Raw genomic sequence first — 23,438 nt, 5'->3', positions numbered from 1 at the left:
CAGCTATGGTACCTGGGAGGAATGGCTTTCCTCAGTAAGAACTGAGTTCCTCAGTTGGCTATACACTGATAAAGAGGGCCTGTTGTCACTCTGCTCAAAATAGGCCCCTCTCAGGAGACCAGCACCTTTCCTGACTCTCTCTTCCCTCTCCACAGAAAAATTACTGTCATTCTCGGAGCTCATGACATAAAACAAGAAGAATCCACATGGCAGAAGCTAGAAGTCAAAGAACAATTTGTTCATCCGAAATACAACGCTTTGACTGATGTCAATGACATCATGTTACTCAAGGTGCCATTCTCTTTCTTGGACTTCTCAATTCCCCCTTCTTAACCTTCTCCTGACTTGTACATTTCTCATTCTCTTCCAACCCACTTCCTCAGGTACCACCCCCACTCCATGTCATCACCACCCCATTTGGGAAAAACTCTAGGCCCTGCCCAGGGAGCCTCTTCCATTCCACATCACCCACATTCCCTGTGACTGGCAATCATCTACTTTTCCTCCCTCACAGCTACAAACGAAGGCCAAGCTGAACCATGCCGTGGGGACAGTCCCCCTGCCCACCAAGTCTACCTTTATTCAACCTGGAAAAGTATGCCGAGCAACTGGCTGGGGGAGAATAGGCGTGGAAAAGCCAGCGTCAGATACTCTGAGAGAGGTGAAGTTAAGACTCATGAAGGCCAAGGCCTGCAATCACTTTATGTTTTACAATCATAACTTGCAAATCTGTGTGGGCAACCCCAGGAAGAAAAGATCACCATATAAGGTACCACAAATTTACACTTCCTCCTCATAATCAGTTTCTGGGAGACAGGGTCCTGCTAAGAGGGGGTGGATCAGAAAGTCCCCTGGTTCAGTTACTGGTGTCTACATTCATGGGTTTCTAGAACTATGGGAACTGGAATCCTCCTTCTGGGTTCCATCCTTCCATATTCAAGTCCTGCCTCTAATCTTCCCATCTAGTCTGCATATAAGATATCGGGGGCAGGATCTATGTTCTATGCTAGAGAGAGAAAGAAGATATTTAAATTATGACTCCTGACTTATGACTCCATTAGTAATCAAGATTCCTGGCCTGACTTGGGTATCTTGGGGCTAGCCTGGGTATGATAGAACCAGGATGAAGTAATAGTAGGGAGAGAAGAATGATCGCTGCTCATGATCTGCTTTTTTTAACCCACAGGGTGACTCTGGGGGCCCCCTTTTGTGTGCTGGAGTGGCCCAGGGTATTGTGTCATATGGACGTACAGATGCAAAGCCTCCTGGTGTCTTCACTCGAATCTCCCCCTATGTGCACTGGATTAATAAAATCTTAAGGTGCAAGTAGACACAGAAGCCTGGCCAGACTCAGGAAAAATCCCAAAGCCAGAGCTCTCCCTGGGTAGCCCCCAGGTTCCACAGGAGCCTGGACAGAGCCTAAGACCAGGGAGGCTCCCAGAGGTAGCCAAAACCCCTGCTGGTTGTATCCCCAGCAAAATTCAATAAAATTCAGCCTCTGGCACATGTGTGTGAGACTGTTTCTTCCCCAGAGCTCCCCCAAAGACCAACTGCTCCAAAGGGAGGAGTTCAGGTCCTCTTCTCTAGTGGGAATGAAGAATTTTGCTGGGCTCCTTTCTTGCCAGACTAATAAACAAGCCTATCAATTTCCATAAACATTGTGTGGTGCTATGGATTATTATAGAAAATATTTTAATCTGTACAATACCACTTAATATCCAGAGTAATATTGGTACTGAGTGACCTTCTTTCTCCTCTTTCCCCTCTTCCTCTTCCTCTTCCTAATCCCCTTCTCCTCTCACTTCTCTTCTTCCCTCAAACCCATGCCTCAGCCACTGCACTACAGGACACAGATGAGTCATAGCAAATTCTCCATGACTATTTCTGAAGATGTGCCAATGCCTGGGTTTATGTCTTTACATCCACCTCTGCCTCATGATCGTCACCTCAATAGTGTGTTTACAGCCTCAGAAGCATCTGCCAAGTGGGGGGAAAAAGAAAATTTCCCAAGCATGAGAGCTCAGGATAGTAAGGTGAAGGAAAGATAACCCTTGGAAGTCTTCAGGATGTGTCTGAAGAACAGTCACAATGGGCTGTATAAGGGTCAAGGCCATTCTAGCTCAGGAGGGAGATCCCCAAGAACATCAGAGTGAGCCTCATCCCTGAATTACATCAGAGTCACCCAAATTCAATTGTCATCTTCCTTCAGATATGATATGGTGTCTCCAGGTCTTCCAGAAAAAGAATACCTGAGTTAGGCAAAGTCCTCCAAATTTTCCTTCCATATGGCCTTGAATGCTCTGAATCCCATACCCACCAGCATCTGAGCTGGGTGAGTACACTCACAGCTCTGCACATCAAATACAAGAGGAACAGAGCGTGACCTCCAGCTACCTCTCAGGAGCCTGCAGTGAAAGGACCTCTTACAGGCCCTTGGTCCCTAAGAGGCCTAAGAAGATAGGCCTGGCCCCATGCAAGAAAGAGTTGCTACTGTTGGTCCCAGATCAGGAACTCCAGAGCTCCTCCACTTTCCCCACTGCCCACCAGCCCACAGATCTAAGCTTCCAGCTTTGCCAATGACCAATACGTATAAGAATTTTGCTGGGCTCCTTTCTTGCCAGATTAATAACCAAGCCTACCAATTTACATAAACATTGTGTGGTGCTATGGATTATTAAAGAAAATAAAAAGAGAATAATATGTACAAGCCTGATTATAGACTGACTCTACGCAAAAAAAAAAAAAAAAATCATATGTACAACAACAAAACTGGAAGATCTCAAAAATAAGAGAACATATGCTGAAATGATAATATAAAGATGTTTTTTCTTTTTATCCTAACTCATGTTTTACACTTGTATAACTAAATAAGAATTTTTAAATGTGAGATACAAGAGAAAGAGACACTGTGTAATATTTTCTTAGGACAGTGTTTTTCAACCTTTTTTGGGCAAAGGCACACTTGTTTCATGAAAAAAATCACGAGGCACACCACCATTAGAAAATGTTAAAAAATTTAACTCTGTGCCTACATTGACTATATATAAAGTAATTCTCTTGAATAGGAATCAAATAAACACAAAGAAAGTATTTTATAATTACTTTATTATGAAATATTAAGTAAACAAAATAGTGAAAAATTATAAAATTCTTGTCTTGTCTGCACCTACGGCACACCAGGCAACATCTCGCGGCACACTAGTGTGCCGCGGAACAGCGGTTGAAAAATGCTGTCTTAGGAGATCAGAGCACATACTGAATTGCAGCTAAAACCCCATCCATTCTTGATCCCCATACCCTAAGGACAACACATCCACAAGGCAGCCCTTGTTCCCTCAAAGCTCGATAATGGAGATGTGAGGAGAGTAGTCAGCCTGTCCTGCCAGCCCCAAGAAGTAGCAGGGCCAATGGAGACTGCAGGGAGCTTGACTGAGCCCACAAGCTATACTGGACTCCAACAGATTGACAGGCACTGACTTCAGTACAGCCACCGCAGAAGACCAAGTGAGCATCACATGGTCCCCTGACATGGAAAAAGGCAGTTGGTGGCTGTCACCCAGAGAAGATAAGGGCATCAACATCGCCATGGTGTTAGTTCTGCCATGCAGATAGGCCCACAGAGTGTGTCCGCCTGACCGACATCAAGAATGATAAGTCTCAGCATCACAGGGTCAGCAGAAGAAACTGTCCAGATAAGAGGGCTTTGCCCAAACTCATGGGAAGTGGGCCTCAGGACAGCTGAAGGCGGCACACAGGGAAATAAATGACACAATAAGTAAATGTGCCTCCTCCCATGACCACATCAAAATTACAACTAAACTACAGAAAAACCATCATTGAGAACTGCCTGTAAGCTAGAAGTACAGAACTCTTATAACTGAAAAGAAGCCATGTAGAGACTGGTAGGAAGGATGGAGACACTGAATGGGCTGATCTGGTTAAATATCAGGAAGGATATCTGGACTGCAGAGGTCCCCCCACCCTCCTGAGGAGCCAGGAGTCCCAGCCCCTTATTGGGTTCCCCACCCCCGGGTTCCAGTGCCACAAATGATGCAAACAAAGGACAGACTTGGCAGGCACCAGGGCCCTGCTCAAGTGAATTCTGCTCTATAGGGTTAGCCCCTGCACAACTGCTCCTCCACTACAGTCACAGCCAGTTCTTACAACCAATCAACCTGACGGTCAAGCCCTCCCATTGATGTGTCAACAATGATCAAAGCTAAACTGTCAGGGCCAGCTGAGGTAGGGAGGTGGGAATTGAGAGAAGAAAGAAAGACAGGAAAGTGGGGTTGGGAGGGTTGCAAGCCATTGACAGACTGCAGCAGCTTTATTAACTGTGCAATGCTTTTTATACACAAAACACTGAATAGAAGGTCTGTCAAGAGGAATGTATTTTTTGTTTCTCTTAATCTCTAAGGGAGAGATAGAGCAGAAGGGCAAATTCTCGATACAGCAAATCTCAATAGTTACAGACTTCTTGGTAAGCCAGGAAAGGTGGCTCTCATTCTACTCATAACTGCCATCCAAACAAGCCTGGAAAAACTGTGTGGGTAGGGGAGCAAGCCCTGCTAGTCCTTTCGGGTGCAAAGACTATGTCAACTTATACCTGGTCTCCAACACAAAACTACAACAGAAGGACACACACAATCTACCCAAGGGACACACCTGGAGAACCCGCTCAGGTGACCAGGGAGACTGCATCACTGGGCCCCAGTGAACACCAACTATTGGGTCGGCAGCTAAGTAATTGCGGATTTTTTAAAGAAAATCAAAGACAATTTTTTCATGGAACTAAATAACTTTATTCTTTAATGTATTGCCCATTTTGATCAATGACCTTTTGCCATCTTTCAGGCAGCATCATAATCCCACGTTCAAAAAACTTCTGTTTTTTATTAGCAAAAAACTGAATCAGGTACGATTTGACATCATCATCATTATTGAAATTTTTACCATTCAAGGAGTTTTGTAAAGATCGAAACAAAAAGTAATCAGATGGTGCAAGGTCAGGACTATATGGTGGATGTGGCAAAACATCCCAACCAAGCTCCATTAATTTTTGCCGAGTGACCAAAGATGTGTGTGGCCTTGCATTGTCATGATGGAATACAACACCTTTTCTATTTGTCAATTCGGGCCACTTTTCTTCAACTGCATTGTTTAATTTCATTAGTTGTTCAATGTAGACATCAGAATTGATCGTTCGGTTGGGTGGTAAGAGTTCAAAGTAGACAATTCCTTTGTAATCCCACCAAACTGATAACAAAACCTTCTTTTGATGAATCTCAGCTTTTGATGTTGTTTGAGTTGGTTCACCTGGCCTGCTCCACGATCTTTTCCGCTTGATATTGTTGTAAACAACCCATTTTTCATCGCCAGTTATCAGTCGTTTTAAAAATGGATCATTTTCATTACATTTCTTTAGCAAATCGCAGCTGCTAATGCGTTGCGTTAACTGTGATTCTTTCAGTTCGTGAGGAACCCATGTATCGAGTTTTTGAACATAGCCAAGTTGTTTTAAGTGATTTTCAATGCATGTATGTGATACATGAAGCTTCTCTGCAATCTCACGTGTTGTACTGTGACAGTCCGAATTGATTATTGCTTTGATTAGGGCGTCATCAACTTCAACTGGACGACCAGAGCGTCTTTCATCTTTGAGTGAAAAATCACCAGAACGAAATTTGGCAAACCAATTTTGACACTGCCATTCTTTTAAGGCTTCGTCACCATAAACAGCACATAACTTTTTATGAGCTTGTGATGCGTTTTTCCCTTGCGGAAATAAAAAAGCAAAATATGACGAAAATGTTCCTTTTGATTTTCCATTTTTCAACGAACGCCAAACAAAAACTACAAAACAGATCAAAAAACTTTTTTTACTGATTAACAGCTGAATAGCCAACTATCAAATACAAAATGTGTTTTACATTTGTACTACGTCTGCAAACCTAAAAATTCAACTGAAGCCATATATGTGTGAAACCCGCAATTACTTAGTTGCCGACCCAATATATAAGACCACTCTACCAAGACCAGGAGACATATCAGCTCTACTTAATACATAGAAACGAATACAGGAAGGAAGCCAAAGTGATAAGAAGAAGAAGAAGGAGGAAGAGGAGGAGGAGGAGGAGGAGGATACAACTCCAGAAATAGAACTAAACAAAATGGAGACAAGCAATCTATCAGATACAGAGTTCAAAATACTGTTTATAAAGATGCTCAGTGATCTCAGTCAGAATTTCAACAAGGATATAGGAAACATAAAAATTAAGATAAAAAACATAAAAAAGAGCAAATTAGAAATGAAGAATACAATAACTAAAATGAAGAATATATTAGGGGGGTCCTGGCCAGTATGGCTCAATGGTAGAGCATTGGCCCACAAACCAAAGGGTCATAGGTTCAATTACCAGTCAATGGCACATACCTGGGTTGCAGGTCGATCCCAGGCCCTGGTCAGGGCACATGCAGGAAGCAACTGATCAATGTGTCTCTCTCACATAGATGTTTTTCACTCTCTCACTTTCTTCCTCCCTCTCTCTTTTCTTACCTCCCTCCCTCCTTTCAAAAAAAAAAAATCAATGGAAAAAAATATCCATTGGTAAGGATTAACTTAAAAAAGAATATATTAGAGGGAATCAATAATAGAAGATAAAGCAGAGGATCAAATCAGTGATTTGGAAGATAAGATAGCAGAAAACACCCAATCAGAGCATCAAAAAGAAAAATGAATTCAAAAGAATAAGGACTGTTTAAGAGGCCCTTGGGACAACATTAAGTGTTACAACATTCACATGATTGGGGTATCAGAAAGAGAAGAGAGGGAGAGCAAGGAACTGGAAACCTATTTAAAGAAACGGTGATAGAAAACTTCCCTAACCAGGTAAAGGAAATAGACATACAAGCCCAGGAAGCACAGAGAGTCCTACAGAAAGTGAACCCAAAAAGGCCCATATCAAGATACATCATACCATGTGTACCAGTTAATAATGCAGATTTTTTTCAATAGATGGAGTTATACATATGTTGATATGCAATTTGATAAGTATGCTATTTTGTTGATTGACAGCAAGCTTCAAAACTTCATATGTCAAATTTTTTTAAGGTGTTAACATCATAGATATTTTTATGCTTAAAAATGTCAAATTTCATGCCAAAAAAAAAAAAAAGCATTTTAATTCATTACTTAATTTTGAAAAAAAGTGGTGCTGAAAGTTATTGTATACTTCAGGAAGCTTATGGTGAACACCATCCAACAGTAGCTATTGGATTTGTGGTCGCACACACAAGCAGTGAGAGAGTGTCTGAACTGTGGGAGTGCATTGTGAATGGGGTCTGAGTTGCATGTGTGAGTTGAGAGTCAGCAGACACCCGCCCTACAAAGCTGCTTCCCACGGGTAGGCCTGGCTGCCCACTTTCAGGCAAAGAAAGGAAATTGCAGAGCTCTTCCACTGATTATACTTCCAAATCTTGCTTCTCGTTGCCCTCGGAGTTGGCTCCAGTAGCATATTATCCGTAGGACAAGAGCTATTGCAGTAGAAATACAGTTTACTCTGTGACTGAACCCCAGGAGGGGTGTTTGAGCTGGACCTATGGAGGTCAGGGGTTGCCAGTATTATCAGGGAAAAGTAACAGAGGTAGTATAGCCCTATGAAAGCTTCAGAAGCTCAAACCTGTGAGGCCACAGAGGATAGAAATCTTGCAATTCAGGGCCATTTACTGGAACAGAGCAGAAAGACCTCCTCAGGAATAATGGGAAAGCAAGGAGAATAGCAAATGCCATGAACAACCATAACAACAACAATGATCAGAAATAAAATGAGAAATCCCCAGAAAATAGGTTGGAACATATGGAATTATGCAAGTTGAATGACATAGATTACAAGATTGCAATTCTGAATACTCAATTAGATGTGAGAAAATACTGACAGGCAATTTAACACACTCAGAAAACAAATTAATGAACAAAATGAGCATTTCTCAAAAAAATTTGAAAATTTAAAAAAGAAGCCAAAATTCTGGAAATGAAGCAGGCAAATGAAAAAATAAAAAATGAGCTGATGAGCATAGAAAATAGAACCAACCAGTTAGATGAAAGAACTAGTGATATTGGAGAGAGAATCAAGTTGGCGGCATAGGTAAATACCTATACTTGCTGCCTTCCACAACCATGTCAAAATTACAACTGAAATACAGAATAACTATCATTCAGAACTGCAGGAAAAATGGTTGAGTGGAAGTACTACAATAAGAGAGGTAAAGAAGAAATCACATTGAGACTGGTAGGAGGAGCAGAGGTGAGGAACAGGCTGGTCTGGGACCAGGGTGTGCTGCTTTTTTAATCAGGAGGGAGATTGCCTCTTTGGAGGCCACCTGGAGGAGCAAGGAATCCCAGCCCCACACCAGACCCCCAGCCTGGGATCCCAGGGGAAAGAAGTCCCTACAACGATAGGCCATAAGAACTACGGATTGTAAAAAAAAAAAAAAAAAAAAAAACCACTGTGGATTGTAGCTGAGTGACACACAGGATGCTGGAGACCCAATTGTTCTTCTTAAAAGGCTGGCCCCATTATCTGAATTTACAAGCTCTCACTTGCTCTGAGCTCTAGTGTCAGGTGAGGTTCTGGGGATCCAGACACATACGGGGAGAAACTGGACTGTCTGGCATCAGGGTAGGAACTCAGAAGCAGCTTTCTTCCAGATGGAGGTGCTCACAACAGTCATTGTTCTCATGCTGGGACCTCTTCAGTGTAGGGCTGACAAAGCATTTGTTTGCTCTTCCCTAGTGATTCCCTGAGACCCCACCCCACCTAATTTACAACCCCACCCAAGCTGGCCACAGTGGGTTTTGCATATGAATGGCCTGTACTTTCTCAGCCTAAAACCTGTCAAACAAGCTGTAGCTGGATCAGAAAGCCCCAAAGCTATCAATAAAATGCCCAAGGCCAGCACCAGCATCAGCCTGCCTTGCTTCACAGCTGGGCCTTGCATGGACACTTCCAAACCCTACACAAAGAAGAAGAATATACAGATCTCTCTGTAGCTCCTGCTGGGTGGCCCCAGGTAGTGGCTGACTTTGCACCTACCTGGAGGCCCAAGAGCCAGTGTACCCAATGGTCGGTGTGAGACCATACCAGATTAAAACTCCTCACATTCATAAGTGATACACTCAAGGGGCAGATTTAGTGAGCACCAAAGCCCTGCTGAAGCAAGTCCTGCTCCAAAAGGGTGCCTCCAGCACAGCAGCTCTTCCACCCTAGTCACAGCTGGTCCCCACAGCCAATTGGCCTGGAAGTCAATTCCCCACAGTGACACCAACAGCAATCAATGATTTAAGAAGAGGAAGAAGAAGAAAAAGGTAAAGATTAAAATAAAATTATGAACAACAAAGTGACAAAAAATACATATCTATATTTTATATTTTACAGATGCAGTAACTACTTCATATTTTACAGATGCAGTAACTACTGCTGAGAACTTAAGGAACTAAGAGTTCAGTGTTAGAAGCAGAATATAATTGCCCCATCTAATCCCAAAGATAGCTGCAAGCCTCAAATGTCAAAGTGAATAAGGGCACAGAAAACATGTTTCAGGAACTCAGAACAGGAATGATCCCTCTGCATTATAGTGGCTAAGGGATCACTGCCATCATTAAAAAGTCAGTTCATTTACATCAAGTCCAACCCTCTCCTTTCTTCTAATTGTGAATCCTAAACAAGAATCTGTACAACATCTACTTCAAATATCTCTAGCAAGTAGGAAATCACTTACCTTCCCTGAATACACATTCATGTTTTAATAACTGATCATTAGTAAATTCTTCTTTATACAGACTCAACATCTGTTTGCCAAGATGCTGTAGAATCTGATCTGGACACAGCCTGGTCAAAAACAATATCTGAACTACACCATGAGACTGTTCAGCAAAAGTCTCACTGCCCGCTGGCTTGGTCCAGACACTGTAGACAACACCAGACACCTAACCCATGACTAATTGTGTTCCCAAAGCAAGGTCCCTTTGGAACTTACTTTCACCATAAAAATTAATCCTACATAATGCCTGATATATCTCATGTTACCCCTTCTAAGCCAAATTTTACATTTATTCACATGGGCCTCGATGCAAGACAATCAGAGAAAGAAAATCTATGGATCTACCTTAAGGAAGGCAAGAATCATAATTGAGAATTCTCCTAATACTGAAAGGGTGTTCAAAAGACATTAAGGATCCTTTGGCTGCCCAACATGAATGTGTGGTCTTTTTCCATAGTTTACATTCCTTGAAATAAAATGTATCCCATTGAATATAACTCTCACTGTCTTTTGTACAAAAGAAAAAAAGGCTTGACTCTACCTCGAAAAATTAAATAACCCAGTCTCTTCACTTACTGCTTTCAACTCCAAGTACAGGAACTCTATGTGATATTCCATTCCACTTCTAATCTAGTCACACTCCCAATTGGATATTCTGCAAACTATGTATAAACTGTAAACTTCACCACCACCAACATAACACATATACAACAGCAGAGGGAGAGAAGAGGGTGGAGAAAAGGAAATCTGTTAAAATACAGAAATGCACACATGACATTGCAAGGAAGAAATATGGACAGAAGTGCAGTCCTCATTTCAGAAAGTGGTCACCTGACTGACACTGTACCTATTCCATTCCCTTGTCCTCAGCCAGTGCAGGTGAAACAAAACTTAGTCTTGGTGAATCTGAACCTTAATGATGCTGTGGAGCTATCATACTTGCCCTGAATGCCCTATCTCTCAACTTCTCATTACATGAATGAAAAACAGATGCCCTTCATTTGTTTACCCCTCTGCTTTTTGGTCTAACTGGTGTGGGGCTATAGGACAGGACTTCTCCAACTCCAGATTCTCCCCTACTCTGCTGAGGGTAGAATACAGATGGCAACAAATAAAAATACAGGATTCCAGTTACGTTTGGATTTCAGATAGATCGTTTGTTTAAGAATAAGTATGTCTCATTCAATATCGGAACTACTGCCTAAAAACGATTTGTTATTAAACACAGATTTCACTGAGCAGTCTGTATTTTAAACCAGCAACTCTAGAAAGTGAAAGAATTAATGCAGGTACTCCTTCAACATGAAGAAAAATGTGTAAATGTTCTATTCTAGACAGGGTCAGTGCTGAGGGCAACAGAGGACTCAGCCAATATATACTAAGAATTGGATCACCCAATTACAAGCCCAAGCTGAGTCCTGGGGCATGATAGAATGACTTGGGGAGGTATTTATCCCTGTGCTTCCCCGACTCTGAACTAAATGCCTTACAAATCTCTAAGAGAAATGACACGCCACCATGTTACCCCACTCTTCCCTGAACTCCCTGCTTCTCCAACTCTGGGGAAACAACAGATATGCACTTGAAACCCAGTTATGATAGTTAGGAGTTGTGTGATCTTGGTCATGTTTGTGTCTGAGTCTCAATTCTACATCTGTAAAGTGACAGTAATGGTATTTCCAAGGTTATATGGGGGGGTGGGGGGTGGGGGACCTCATATACTAACATCTGTGTGTTCATATTCTTTTTCAGCAAAAGCAGCTTGATTCCTAATGTGAAAAAAGGAAACTCCAGCCCCGCAAAAGCAAACATCCTTCTACATCTATATCCCTATCGACAGGACAAAACTTCTCTATTTCTCTTTGGTGGTAAAGCAGAAAAGGGCCTTAATTTATAATCAGGAAAGTCTCATTCTGGACCATAAGCCTGGATACATAAAATTGAAATAGTAATAACTACTTCACAGGATTGTGATGAAAATATATCAAAGAATTATGACAATAAATGATATGCATAGGCTCTCAAAAAGGCTACTTCCAATCTCCTTTGCTCTTGTGATAATGTGTGTGAAATCCTAAAACAAGGATTCACTTCCCCCACCTACTCTCCTTGGATCTCTCTTCTACCAATGAACATTTGATTCAGAGGAAGCGAGAGATCCAGATCAATGTTTTTCAAATTGCAGGAAATAATCGTTTAAGTCGATGCTGCTCCCATTTTTAACAGGGAATGGAACGGAATGGAATGCAATGCAATGCAACGAAATTGAATCAAATCAAATTGAAACTAACAGAGAGCATTGTACATGGTAAAGATAAATAGTTTCCTGAAACTTTTGATTCATTTGTATGTGTGTATGTTTGGGCTCATGTACTCACATATAACATGTATGGCATTGAGTCATTTTGCAAAATGCATTTCCTACTATGAGCTCGATAGCCATAAAAGTGTATATGCTTCTGAATGCTCAGTGTAACAAATCTCCCCCACCCATGTTTCTTATGGGCCTCTAACAAACTGCCCTGAGAACGACATGATTCCCCCATAACCCCTCTCCAGATAAGGCACCATGGTGGAGAATTCATCCTGGAAACCAGGACTCACCTTTAGCAAAACAAAGAGAAACAGCTTAGAATAAGAGAAAAAAACATGACTGCCTATTCCTGTGGTTGGTTACCAGCCCTGCCCTTTCCTCTCTTGCTGGGAGGTATAAAGCCCAAGACTGGAAAACAGAAGCGGAACTTGCCATGGGCAGCCTCTCTGAAAAGATGGGTCATCTTCCTCTTTTCCTCTCCCCCTGCTGGTCTTCCTCCTATGCTCCAGATCTGAAGCCGGTGAGTCTCAGGGACCTTCCCTCTAGAAGATTCAGGATCAGTTCCTAAAACAAAATTGTATCTGAATATAGCCAACTCTTAAACAAGAGAGGGGCAAGCTATCTCTTCAAGAGTCCAGAGTGATATTTCCACTTGGGATGCGCCCACCCATTCTATGGTAGTTCCCATAAACAAGGAACCCCATGTTAATTGGAAAAAATTCCAGACCAATTGGGAGGAAAGGGGGTATCTTCTCTAACATGTGTGATCATGTGGATAAAGTCCTATGTTCTCTTCACCTTCTGAGTTTTGAGGCTCCACATTACCTTATATTTTGACTCTCTTGTGTCACAGGTCAAGGACAGAAGCCTGAAGAGCTTATGCTGCAAGATGACAGAAGAGGGTTGAGGCTGAGGCAGAATGGGGGTGGGGAAAACCTGAGGTGAAAAATGGGGGTGGCATCTGAGGCTGGTTGGCTATTGTGCCAGAAGGAAGGAATGAAAATTCATGTAGAAGGCTATTGTGCCAGAAGGAAGGAATGAAAATTCATGAAGGAATGAAAATTCATGGTGGCGTGTCATTTCTCTTAGAGATTTGTAAGGCATTTAGTTCAGAGTCGGGGAAGCACAGGGATAAATACCTCCCCAAGTCATTCTATCATGCCCCAGGACTCAGCTTGGGCTTGTAATTGGGTGATCCAATTCTTAGTATATATTGGCTGAGTCCTCTGTTGCCCTTGGGAAAGCCGATATCAAAGACAGCTGAGAGGGAAGATGAGCAGAATGCAGGGTGAGGATGAGATTCAAGAGAAGACTCTCTCAGCTTTCACCCAGCTTGTGCATTTTCTGGAGAGAGTACCAATGTGTTCAGGCCTGTGGTTCTCTGTTCCAGGGGAGATCATCGGAGGCACAGAGTGCAAGCCTCATTCCCGCCCCTACATGGCCCACCTGGAAATTGTCACTCCCCAGAATTCAGTGATGCATTGTGGTGGTTTTCTGATAAGACGGAACTTTATGCTAACAGCTGCTCACTGTGCAGGGAGGTAAGAAATGGGGTCCTGTTTATCTCCAGATGAGAGATAAACATCCAGGGTAGCAACCAGGGACATTCCCACAGTGGGTGGCCTAGGGAGGGGCTCCTGGGCCTGGGTCACTTTAAGGAGAGGTAAGAATTGGAGCTAAGGAAATTATTCTTACAATTGAATGGATGTCCTCACCCTCAGTCATTGTGCACTCAGCTCCCCTAAATAGGGAACCCCATCCAAGCATTCCTCCTCTAAAAATAGTTCCCCCTTTCCCCAACTCCAACACATAAGATGCCCAACTCACTTCTCAGGGCTCCACCCAGTTCCCTGGGCCACTTCCTCTCTGCTCTTTCCAAGAACATTGGCCCTTAGTTCTCAGGGACCTAAACCCATCCTTTCCATGGGAGGCAGGAAACAGAGTCCACCTGAGACCCCACCTCTTCCTCTTTTTTTTTTTTTTTTTCTCCAAAGGGCTGGCCCTCATATAGGACTCCCTGAATTAGGAAGTGCTAACCCTGCCCCCTGGGTCCTCCATGGCCTGCTCAGTCCCCAGCATTTCCTGAGAGACTTAGAAATTTTCTCTTTGCCCTCAGAAAAGCTTTCCCTGAGTAAAACCTGAGACACCCCTCCCCCCAATGCCACAGTAACCCAGGAAAAGGAGAGTGGATAGAGTCCTGTGACTTACTGAGAGACTCCAGTCCGCTTATCTCAGAAAGGGTACATCTCAGGAGAAACTCCAAACTGCCACTGATTCTCCTTGACTTTCCTTCTCCATAACAAAGAAAGAAGACACACAGCAGAAGCTTAAGGAAACAAAACAATTCCCTCCATCCGAAATTTGATTATATTCTTGCTCATCATGACATCATGTTACTAAAGGTGACAATATTTTTCTTCCCCTTCTTCACCTCCTATTCTTTCATGCTTCTCCTTCAGGTCCCTGTTGCCCTGAAATTTTCCCAACCTCCCTCTGGACTACACCTCCCCTCAACTCAACTCTCGACATGGCTATATTGTGAAGCAATGCACACTGAAGCCAGTTGCTACTTATTTAAGAGATGTTAGGAAACTATGAAGTCTGAGCTAGGAGAGGCTATTCATATGGAAAAGCCATTGCAAACAGTGTAGATGGGGCTGAAAATTGGATGGGGCAGGGTCTCAAGGAATCACCAAGGTGGAGTGAACATTGTGAGCCAAGCTGATGGAAACTCAGATATGGCTGCCAATCAGCTCTGTGATGGGAGATATTCCAGCACAGGAACAATGATGCCTGTGAGCACCCCAGTCTGTGAGAAAGCCACCCTGAGTTCTTTCACTGATATCAAACAATCCAGTTCCTCCCCAAATGCACTGGAGCCTAGAGGGATAGAATCCAAGTAAGTCCTTGTGCCCAGCCTTTAAGAGGAACTGCCTGGGTCTCCAGCAACCACTGTGTCACTCAATTACAATCTCCACTGGTTACAGGAACTTCTCTTCCAAGCTCTGGAACCCTGGGCTAGGTGTCTGCTGTAGGGCTGGGACCACTTGCTCCTCAAGGAGCACCTCCACTGCTGGGATATCCCTCCTAGTTAAAAACACCAGCCTGTTCCAGGTCTTGGCCCCTTCTACCAGTCTCTATGTGCTTTCTTCTTTACTTCTCTAGTTGTAGGACTTCCACTCACCCAGATTTCAGGCAGTTCTGAATGATGGTTGTTCTGTATTTTAATTGTAGTTTTGATGTGGTTGTGAGAGGTGGCAAGTAGTGGCATTTACTTATGCCACCATCCTGTAATGCTTTTTAAAAGCAATATAAAACAATCTCTATAGCAGAATCTCAGTTTTGTAAATGTACACTGAGTGGCCAGATTATTATGATCTCTGAATATCCTATATCTGATCTTGGTATATATCCTATATAATAAAAGGCTAATATGCAAATTGTCCCCTCAACCAGGAGTTCGACCAGCAGGCAGGCCAGCCAACCACCCATGTCCCCTCCCCTTGGCCAGGCTGGCCAGACCACCCATGCACAAATTCATGCACCAAGCCTCTAACACACACACACACACACACACACACACACACACACACACACACTGAGTGGCCAGATTATTATGTGTTCGGAGATCATAATAATCTGACCACTCCGTGTATGTTTTATGTTTGCATAGAAAAAAATTGGAGAGTTTATAAGCCAGAAAGACCTTCCCAGAAGACTATGAAACCAGAGCACAGAGGAGCCAGATCCCCAGGGCAGAAAGTACAGGAGAGACCCAGGACTTTCTAGACCCAGAGCTGAGGGAACCACTCACAGTAGCAGCTATAAGGGAACCCCAAATAGACACTGTGTAGGCCTGCCACCCAGGGCCCAATGCCCTGATTTGGCCTAAGCTAAGGGAAAGAGAAAGAAGCTAACACTGCTCATGTCAAAACACATTGTCTGAGTACTGACTATATGTCAAGATGTAGTGCTGTGCATGTAATGAAAGGGGAGGAATCTGTGTCAGTATGGGGGCTTGTTTTTCCTGGGAAGACCCTGGACATTTCCTCTTCTCTCTGTAAAAGATCTCATGACTGCACACCCCATATCAGTGCCCCAAGCCAGAGAGAGGTTAGGTAGAAGATGACAGATCTCTGCCCAGATTATGTGATTTGTGGTTAAGACCACTATTTACTGAGTCCATGTTTTTTTTTTTAAATGATGAAAGGCTTCTGTCCTTACTCAACCTTTCAGTACTTTCAACTTATTTGGATAGTTGAAGTGTTTGAAGTTTTTTGGTTTTGGTTTTGTAACATGGCCTTAGGACTATCAGACATCACAGCTCCCAGAAGAGGAGTTTACTTTGGGTTGGTTTCTTCATCAATAGTTGCATCACTGGGCAGGGTTAGTCAGGAAGTGAAGATCTTTGTTAGTTTTCATTATGCTTTTCCTGATTAAAATCTTCTGATTTTCATCTCCCACACTGAGCTTATCTTTGCTGGGCCTGCTGGTTCTGAAAAGTGCATCACGACTAACTGCAAGTTTCCAATTGTCCCACTTCTGGACTGTGAAGTAATCATATCAACCTGTCTTTTGGGCTTTTATCCTCAAAGAGTCTGTCTGTCAGGTCCCAGTAGTGATCGATGGCATAATCACACCGGAGACAAGTTCAATGGAGGGTTTGTTTGCAAAGGGGGCAGAGTTACAGGAAACCAACAGGGAATAGTGATGCAAGAGTGTGAAGCCACCATAGTCTCTTGAGCATGAAACAGCCTGGAGAAGGAGTGGTTACTAGAACCCAGAAAAGGGGCTCTACTAGCCTCTACTAGCTCTAGCTATGACTACAGGACATGAGCTGTGGTAGAGGAAGGACCCACAGGTAGTCAGTGGTCTGGCACAGAGAGTATGTGAATAAATTCCACCATCCCACTCTTTTCCTGCCCCCACCCCCACCCCCAGCTCCTGACAGTGCTCATTTGGCCAATTCCCACTGAAAACCAGAAGGTGAAGGGGTGGGTTGAAACAGCCCAGAAGGTGGGCCACAGAGCAGGATAAAGAGTGGTTCAGGAGGAGTAGGGTCTTTTCCAGCCTATGCCCAATCCTTCAAAGAACCCTCCATAGGGTCCTTCAGCCTCTTCTCTCTCCTATATCTCTGATTGAAAGCTCTAAAGCCACATGCCATTCTATACACAGCAGCTCCTCACTCTTCCTCTTCAAGGACAGGAGACAAAGGAAAAGGTCACATCACTGAGGCTTAGATTCTTTTTTTTTTTTTTAATATATTTTATTAATTTTTCACGGAGAGGAAGAGAGAGGGATAGAGAGTTAGAAACATCGATGAGAGAGAATCATCGATCAGCTGCCTCTTGCACACCCCCCACTGGGGATGTGCCCGCAACCAAGGTACATGCCCTTGACCAGAATCGAACCCGGGACCCTTCAGTCCCCAAGCCGACGCTCTATCCACTGAGCCAAACCGGTCCCGGCGAGGCTTAGATTCTTAAGCCTGTACTAAAGTAACTTGTGGAGCAGGAATGGTAACAGGCCCGGAAAAGCTACTGTTGGGATTTACTTCTACATGGGAGGCACGAAGGGCTACTTTTTTAAGGCAAACCCCTCAAGAGGGAGACATCTGGTCCTAGCTGATCAAGGGGGGTGGTTAGAGCTATTGTACGAGCTAGGGCAATATTTTTGATCATCAGTAACAACTCACTCCCACCATTCCATCACATAGAGGGAATGCACACCTATGCCAGGGAATGTGAGGTAATCAGAGTTCAGCTTACAGTTTCAGACTCTTCTGCTTTGCGTCTTTCCCTCTGTGTTCAGTATTTTATAAACAGTTGCTCTAGTCTCTCACTGCCTGATTGCATCTGAGAGAACTGCTTACATCAGGGCCTCCCGCTACACTTGATCGGGAAATATTTTTCCAGCCCCTTTCTAAAGGGACCTACAAAATATCCAGCACCTTTGACGGCTTTTGTTTACAGGATCTATGTTGATACTAATGCTTGGGGATCCAAAATGCAATCATGGCCCATCTGTTAGAGTTAGTACTTAGCAGATGCGAACTGATAAATGGAATTCTCACCTACATCCATCTAAAAGTGGGTCATTTGGGTCCTTGACCCTCAGCCTGTGGTCAATTCCTAGACTTGGAATGTACATACAGTATTTAGACACTGACAGGCTCTCATATGAGTCTCTGATTTATGAACTAAGATCCATTTTGGTAGGAAAACCTGTGTAGCTGCCTCCCTACTTGTGGCCAAAGTGGATACTCAGGAACAATGCAACATCCTAGGTGAAATGGCTTAGTTTAGTGGCACCCTTAAATATGTAAAGCTTGCAGGGGATGGTGCCCTGAAAAGCAAGGTCTACCATGGAAGATAACAATCTACCATAAGCTTCACCAACTATAACCCCAATTGCCACTGCTGTTCTGCATGTCATATCTTTGCAACCGAATAAGGCAGCAACTCAAACCAACATATATACTTACCAAGGGGTGGAGTGGGGAGTGGGAATCTGGGAGTAGGAAGGTGCTAGAGGAGAAAGATAACAATTATTAATGATGACCCCAGGACCAATGCCAACAATAAGGACTATAGCTGTACTTATAAAGGCATTTTTAATTGATTTCAGAGAGGAAGGCAGAGGGAGAGATATAAACATCAATGAATCAATTATGAAAGAGAATTATTAATCAGCTGCCTCCTGCCCTGTGCTAAAAATTGAGCCCACAGAAACCCAAAATGGTGGTGTAAGTAAATATATCTAAACTCCAGGGGGCACAACAATTTCAAAACTGCAACTAAAAGACAAAATGTCTATCACCCAGAGCCACGGGAGGGCTGGCTGAGTGCAAGTTCTATGACCAGACAGAAAGAGAGGGGAGCATTCAGTGCACAAACGCTGAAAAACTGATGTATGGGGGAGAGAGATACGGACTGACAGCAGATTCCAGCTGGCGGTGGGCATTGCTTTCTTCAGCCCAAAGGGGAGATGCTGGACTGTCTGCCATCAGGTCCGAAAGTGAGGGTGGCTGGCTTGCAGAACTGCACGGAGGAATAATTGTTTGCTGCTCTGGGGCACAGACATGGGGACCCAGTCAGAGGCACAGGACAGCTCACTGCCAGCCATTGCTGTTTGCCACACCCTAGCCTAGTGATGCCCTGAAACCCCGCCCAGCACGATGTACAAACACATCCAAACTCCCTAGCAGCTGTTTTTGCATATGAATGGCCTTTACTATGGCTGCTAACTTGCAAACCAGTTCAGACAGCTCCATAATCTACAAATCCCAAGCAGGAGGAGAGGACTATAGTTCTTGCTGTAGCTCCTGCAGGATGACCTCAGACAGTAGCTGACTTGCACCCCATTGGAGATCCAGAAGCCAGTGTACCTAGTGGTCAGTGTGAGACACAGATTTCAACCCCTCACATCCATAACTAACACATTCAAGAGGCAGACTCAGTGAACACGAAAGCCCACTGAAACAAGTCCTTCATTATAAGCATGTCTCCAGCGCAGCAGTTATTCCATTATAAACACAGTGGGTCCCCATAGCCAAGTGGCCTGGAGGACAATTCCTCTCAGGGCACCAACAGCAATCAAGGATTAACTACACCAAGACTTTGCACTCAGCCCACAAAGGGGTGTATCAAGACCATCCACCTCGGGTGATTGGGGAGGCTGAGCTACTGGCCCCTGTGGTTCACCTACCATACAAAGCCACTCCATCAACACAGGGAGTAGCCAAAAGGCAGAGACACAGAGGCATGTCACAAAATGGGGCAATGGAGAAAAGCAAACTACGGGACGACATGGAGTTCAGGACCACATTTATAAGGTGACTCAAGAATCTTCTAAAAACTGCTGAGAAACTTGATGAGACCTTCAAGGACCTTAATGAGAATGCCAAAAAAAAAGGAAAAGGATCAGTCAGAAATTAAGAAAACACTGTCTGCCGAAACCGGTTTGGCTCAGTGGTTCGATTCTGGTCAAGGGCATGTACCTTGGCAACTGATTGATGATTCTCTCTCATCGATGTTTCTAACTCTCTATCCCTCTCTCTTCCTCTCTGTAAAAATAAAAAAAATTTTAAAAAATCAATAAAATATATTTTTTAAAAAGAAAAGAAAACACTGTCTGAAATAAAGAATTTACAGAAACTCAACTGTACATCAATTTTACTATATTTTATTTAAAGGTGTGTTTTTACTTACAACAGCCAGCCTCCTGGACTATCCTGGTTAATCACTAAGGAGGAGGATTTTAAGTGCCTGAAAACATTAATCCAGGAATTTTAGTTCTTAATTTACAGGGTTCTTATGGGTTGCTGCCTTTTAATATTCTATGTTTACAATTTAATTAACTAAATTTCCTATTTTATTTCAGTTATCTCCCGCTTCCACAAGGGTGTTGGGTTTAATTGGGTGTAAACATTATTACTGAAGGAATTACAGTTAATACCTGGCTTAGTATATATTGCAATCTATTTGCACATCTTGAACTCTTAAGTAAAAACATAATTTCCACCCTAATGAGGTATTTTTCACCCTTTGTTTCCTCAACTAATACAGTTTATGTTCAATTAACAGCTTCTCTAACCTCACTTTTTACTCTGGACACTGGCAACAGCCTGCAGCCCTCCCTTTTAGTGGGTAGGAAATGGAGTTTCTGGACTAGTGAGGCCTCTGGTGGTGGAAGAGCTGCTCATGGTTAATACTTTCTTTCAGCCTGACCAAAAGCTAATATCTCTTTCATAACTCTCTCTCCTCCTCTCTTCTTTCTCTCTCTTATCACACACACACACACACACACACACACACACACACACACACACAAACACCAGCACTGACAGAGCACTTAGGAGGGTAACCCTTAACTCATTTCTCACTTACTGTTCTGGGAACTAAATGCAGAGAGATACCAGGCCCTAGCTGGTTTTGCTCAGTGGATAGAGCATCAGCAAGGGTCCCGGATTCCAATCTGGTTAAGGGCCCATGCCTAAGTTTTGGGCTTGATCCCCAGTATGGGGCGTGCAAGAGGCTGCCAATCAATGATTCTGGCTCATGGTTGATGTTTCTATCTCTTTCTCCCTCTCCCTTCCTCTCTGAAATCAATAAAAATATAAATAAATTTTTAAAAAATAGGGTGAAAGCAGAGAGCTATCAGGAGCATTTTTGTCATCACAGCAGGTACAGACCAAGAGCAGAAGAAGATGGGGCTGATACTAGAGGTGAGAAGGTATCAACTCCTGAGTAAAGCTCTACTGTGAATAGATGTCTGCAGGGTCTGACTAGAGAGGGTAGACTTTAGAAGTCTTCATGGAGGGGAGAGAAGACAAGGTGTAGCTCTGGGATGAAGCTAGCCTCTCCACAGAGGGAGAGGCTTAGGGAAACCTGCTTTTGTTACTATAAAGCTCAGGGTCAGAGGAGACTATCTTAAAGAGGAGAGGCAGGATATTCAAAATTTGTTGTGTCTTCATATTAGGATTTTTGTTGACTTGTTGGTTCTACCATATTTTAATTGAAAACCATGTGAAATGATTATTTGAATAGCATTTAGCAAGTAGCCTTCCCGAACCTAAGAGAAGTTGCAAAAATCTGTCCAAACAAAAAGAAGCAGAGGGCATTCACATAGTTAGGGGTGGATGGGGGAAGAGCAGAGGCAGCTGTCACCAGCAAACCCCCACCCTGCCCTGCCCTGCCATGCTGACAGAAGCAGCCAGGATCCCTTATAACATCCTGGCTTCCCGTCCCCGCCCAGTAGTGAAGGCCTGATCACCCAGAGGGACTGTGTTCAGCTCCTTTTACTGTTTCAGGAAACAACTGTGGGGGAAAGAGTCCAATTTCGATGAATGAAGTCTTTGCAAGTTTTGCAGACTTAGAAGGGACCCTTGACTTTCTCAAGGGCAAACCCACTGCATTTGCCCCCTACTCCAAGATATGTAGACAGAAATTTTTCTTATCTTGTGGTCTGTCACAGATTTGAATGTTTTAATTGCTAAAGTGTCAGATGAGCTATGAGAGCTAAAAATAGTTTAATGTTAAAAGAGAGGCTGAAGAAGAGTAAGTTGGTCCACCCATCCCCAGCACCCAGAAGAAAAAAAGACCTCAAGGCCTTTGAGGGGAGCTGAGTACACTCTGACAGATCCTGCTTTCCACCAGCCTCCCTGGAGAGGAGGGAGTTTGTTGCTAAGAGCAGAGCACTGTCCCTACGAATATCCCCTCTCACAAGGGCACAAAGCTCTGGAAGGGATACCTATCTCACCTCCGTGAGGATATTGATGGACCTCCACCCTCCTGAATCTGTAATCTAAAGGCATCTAATTTAACAGAAACTCTTCTCCCTCTCCCCCCAACCCCACCCCAGAAGCTCACAGGATTGTGCCACAATTCCCAGGCATTGCCTAGAGACTACAAGCCCCTCAGATGTGGGGAGCTGCCCTGAATGCAGGGGTCCTACATGCCTGAATGCAGGCATAAGTGTGGGACACAGCTCTCCATGTACCCTTTATATTAACCTAAGTGGGAAATTACTGCTCTTTTTAGGAATGCTGATACGTGCTTAATTGCAGAAATCTTTGCTTATTCTATAGGTTAAAGAATAGTCGGGAGCCTGTTGACGCAGAAGGAACTATGGTTAAGAGGAAGATAGTGTGTTTGTGCAAGGAAGTTGGCAGCGTGATAAGGTTAAAGAACCGGGTGGGCTTCGAAACCCATTGTGCTTACAATACTTGCCTAAAGGAAACACTTCCTCTTACAGAACTGTATAAGAAGGCTTTGAGAAATAAACTCGGGGCTGCAGACCTTGGTCTCAGTCCTCCCGACCCTATCTTTTCTTGTCTTTTTTCTCATCCTCACCCCCTCATTCAGGTACTGTTCGTTGCCGGCAGGTTCCGACAGGTGGCGCCCGAAACAGGGACCTGAAAACCTGGGACGAAGGTAGAGGACACTGCCGGAGGAGCAACAAGGACGCGTCTGGAATAAGGTAGGACTGGGGCAGTGAGTGTAATAGTCTGGAGTAAGAAATATGGGGCAAGGGAATAGCCGAGCGCTGTTTGTGCAAGTTCTTAAGAGTATGCTTCATTCTAGAGGCGTGAAGGCAGGGCAGAGAAAGTTAGAGAATTTTTTAAGCTTTATAGAAGAAGTCTGCCCTTGGTTCCCAGAGGAAGGGACGGTAGATCCTGAAACCTGGAAAAGAGTGGGGAAAAGGTTATAAGATTACTATTCTGCCTACGGACCTAAGAAGGTCCCAGTAGATACTTTTTCTTTATGGAATCTAATTAGGGATTGCCTTGATCCCAGGCATGAAG

The 23,438-nt window shown here is 43.6% G+C and overlaps 1 protein-coding gene across 5 annotated transcripts in view; it reads left to right on the top strand.

Moving 5' to 3' along the window:
- The window catches only part of LOC311610225 (mast cell protease 4-like), an 87,718-nt gene extending 86,215 nt beyond the window's left edge, over positions 1-1,503 (top strand). For 4 of the 5 annotated variants that reach the window (XM_084861256.1, XM_084861258.1, XM_084861255.1 and 1 more), the window contains 3 exons: positions 156-291; positions 515-769; positions 1,187-1,503. In XM_084861256.1, coding sequence (XP_084717382.1) covers positions 156-291; positions 515-769; positions 1,187-1,330 — 535 coding nt within the window. In that variant the 3' untranslated portion in view covers positions 1,331-1,503. The remainder of the gene's footprint in view (positions 1-155; positions 292-514; positions 770-1,186) is intronic. The other variant, XM_084861257.1, reaches the window with a different exon arrangement.
- Positions 1,504-23,438: the final 21,935 nt, after the last annotated feature.

Source organism: Pipistrellus hanaki, assembly GCF_964339955.1.
Source record: "Pipistrellus hanaki genome assembly, chromosome: 1".
NCBI lineage: Eukaryota > Metazoa > Chordata > Mammalia > Chiroptera > Vespertilionidae > Pipistrellus > Pipistrellus hanaki.
The sequence above is the reverse complement of the archived record's forward strand: the minus strand, read 5'-3'. Positions and strand labels throughout refer to the sequence as shown.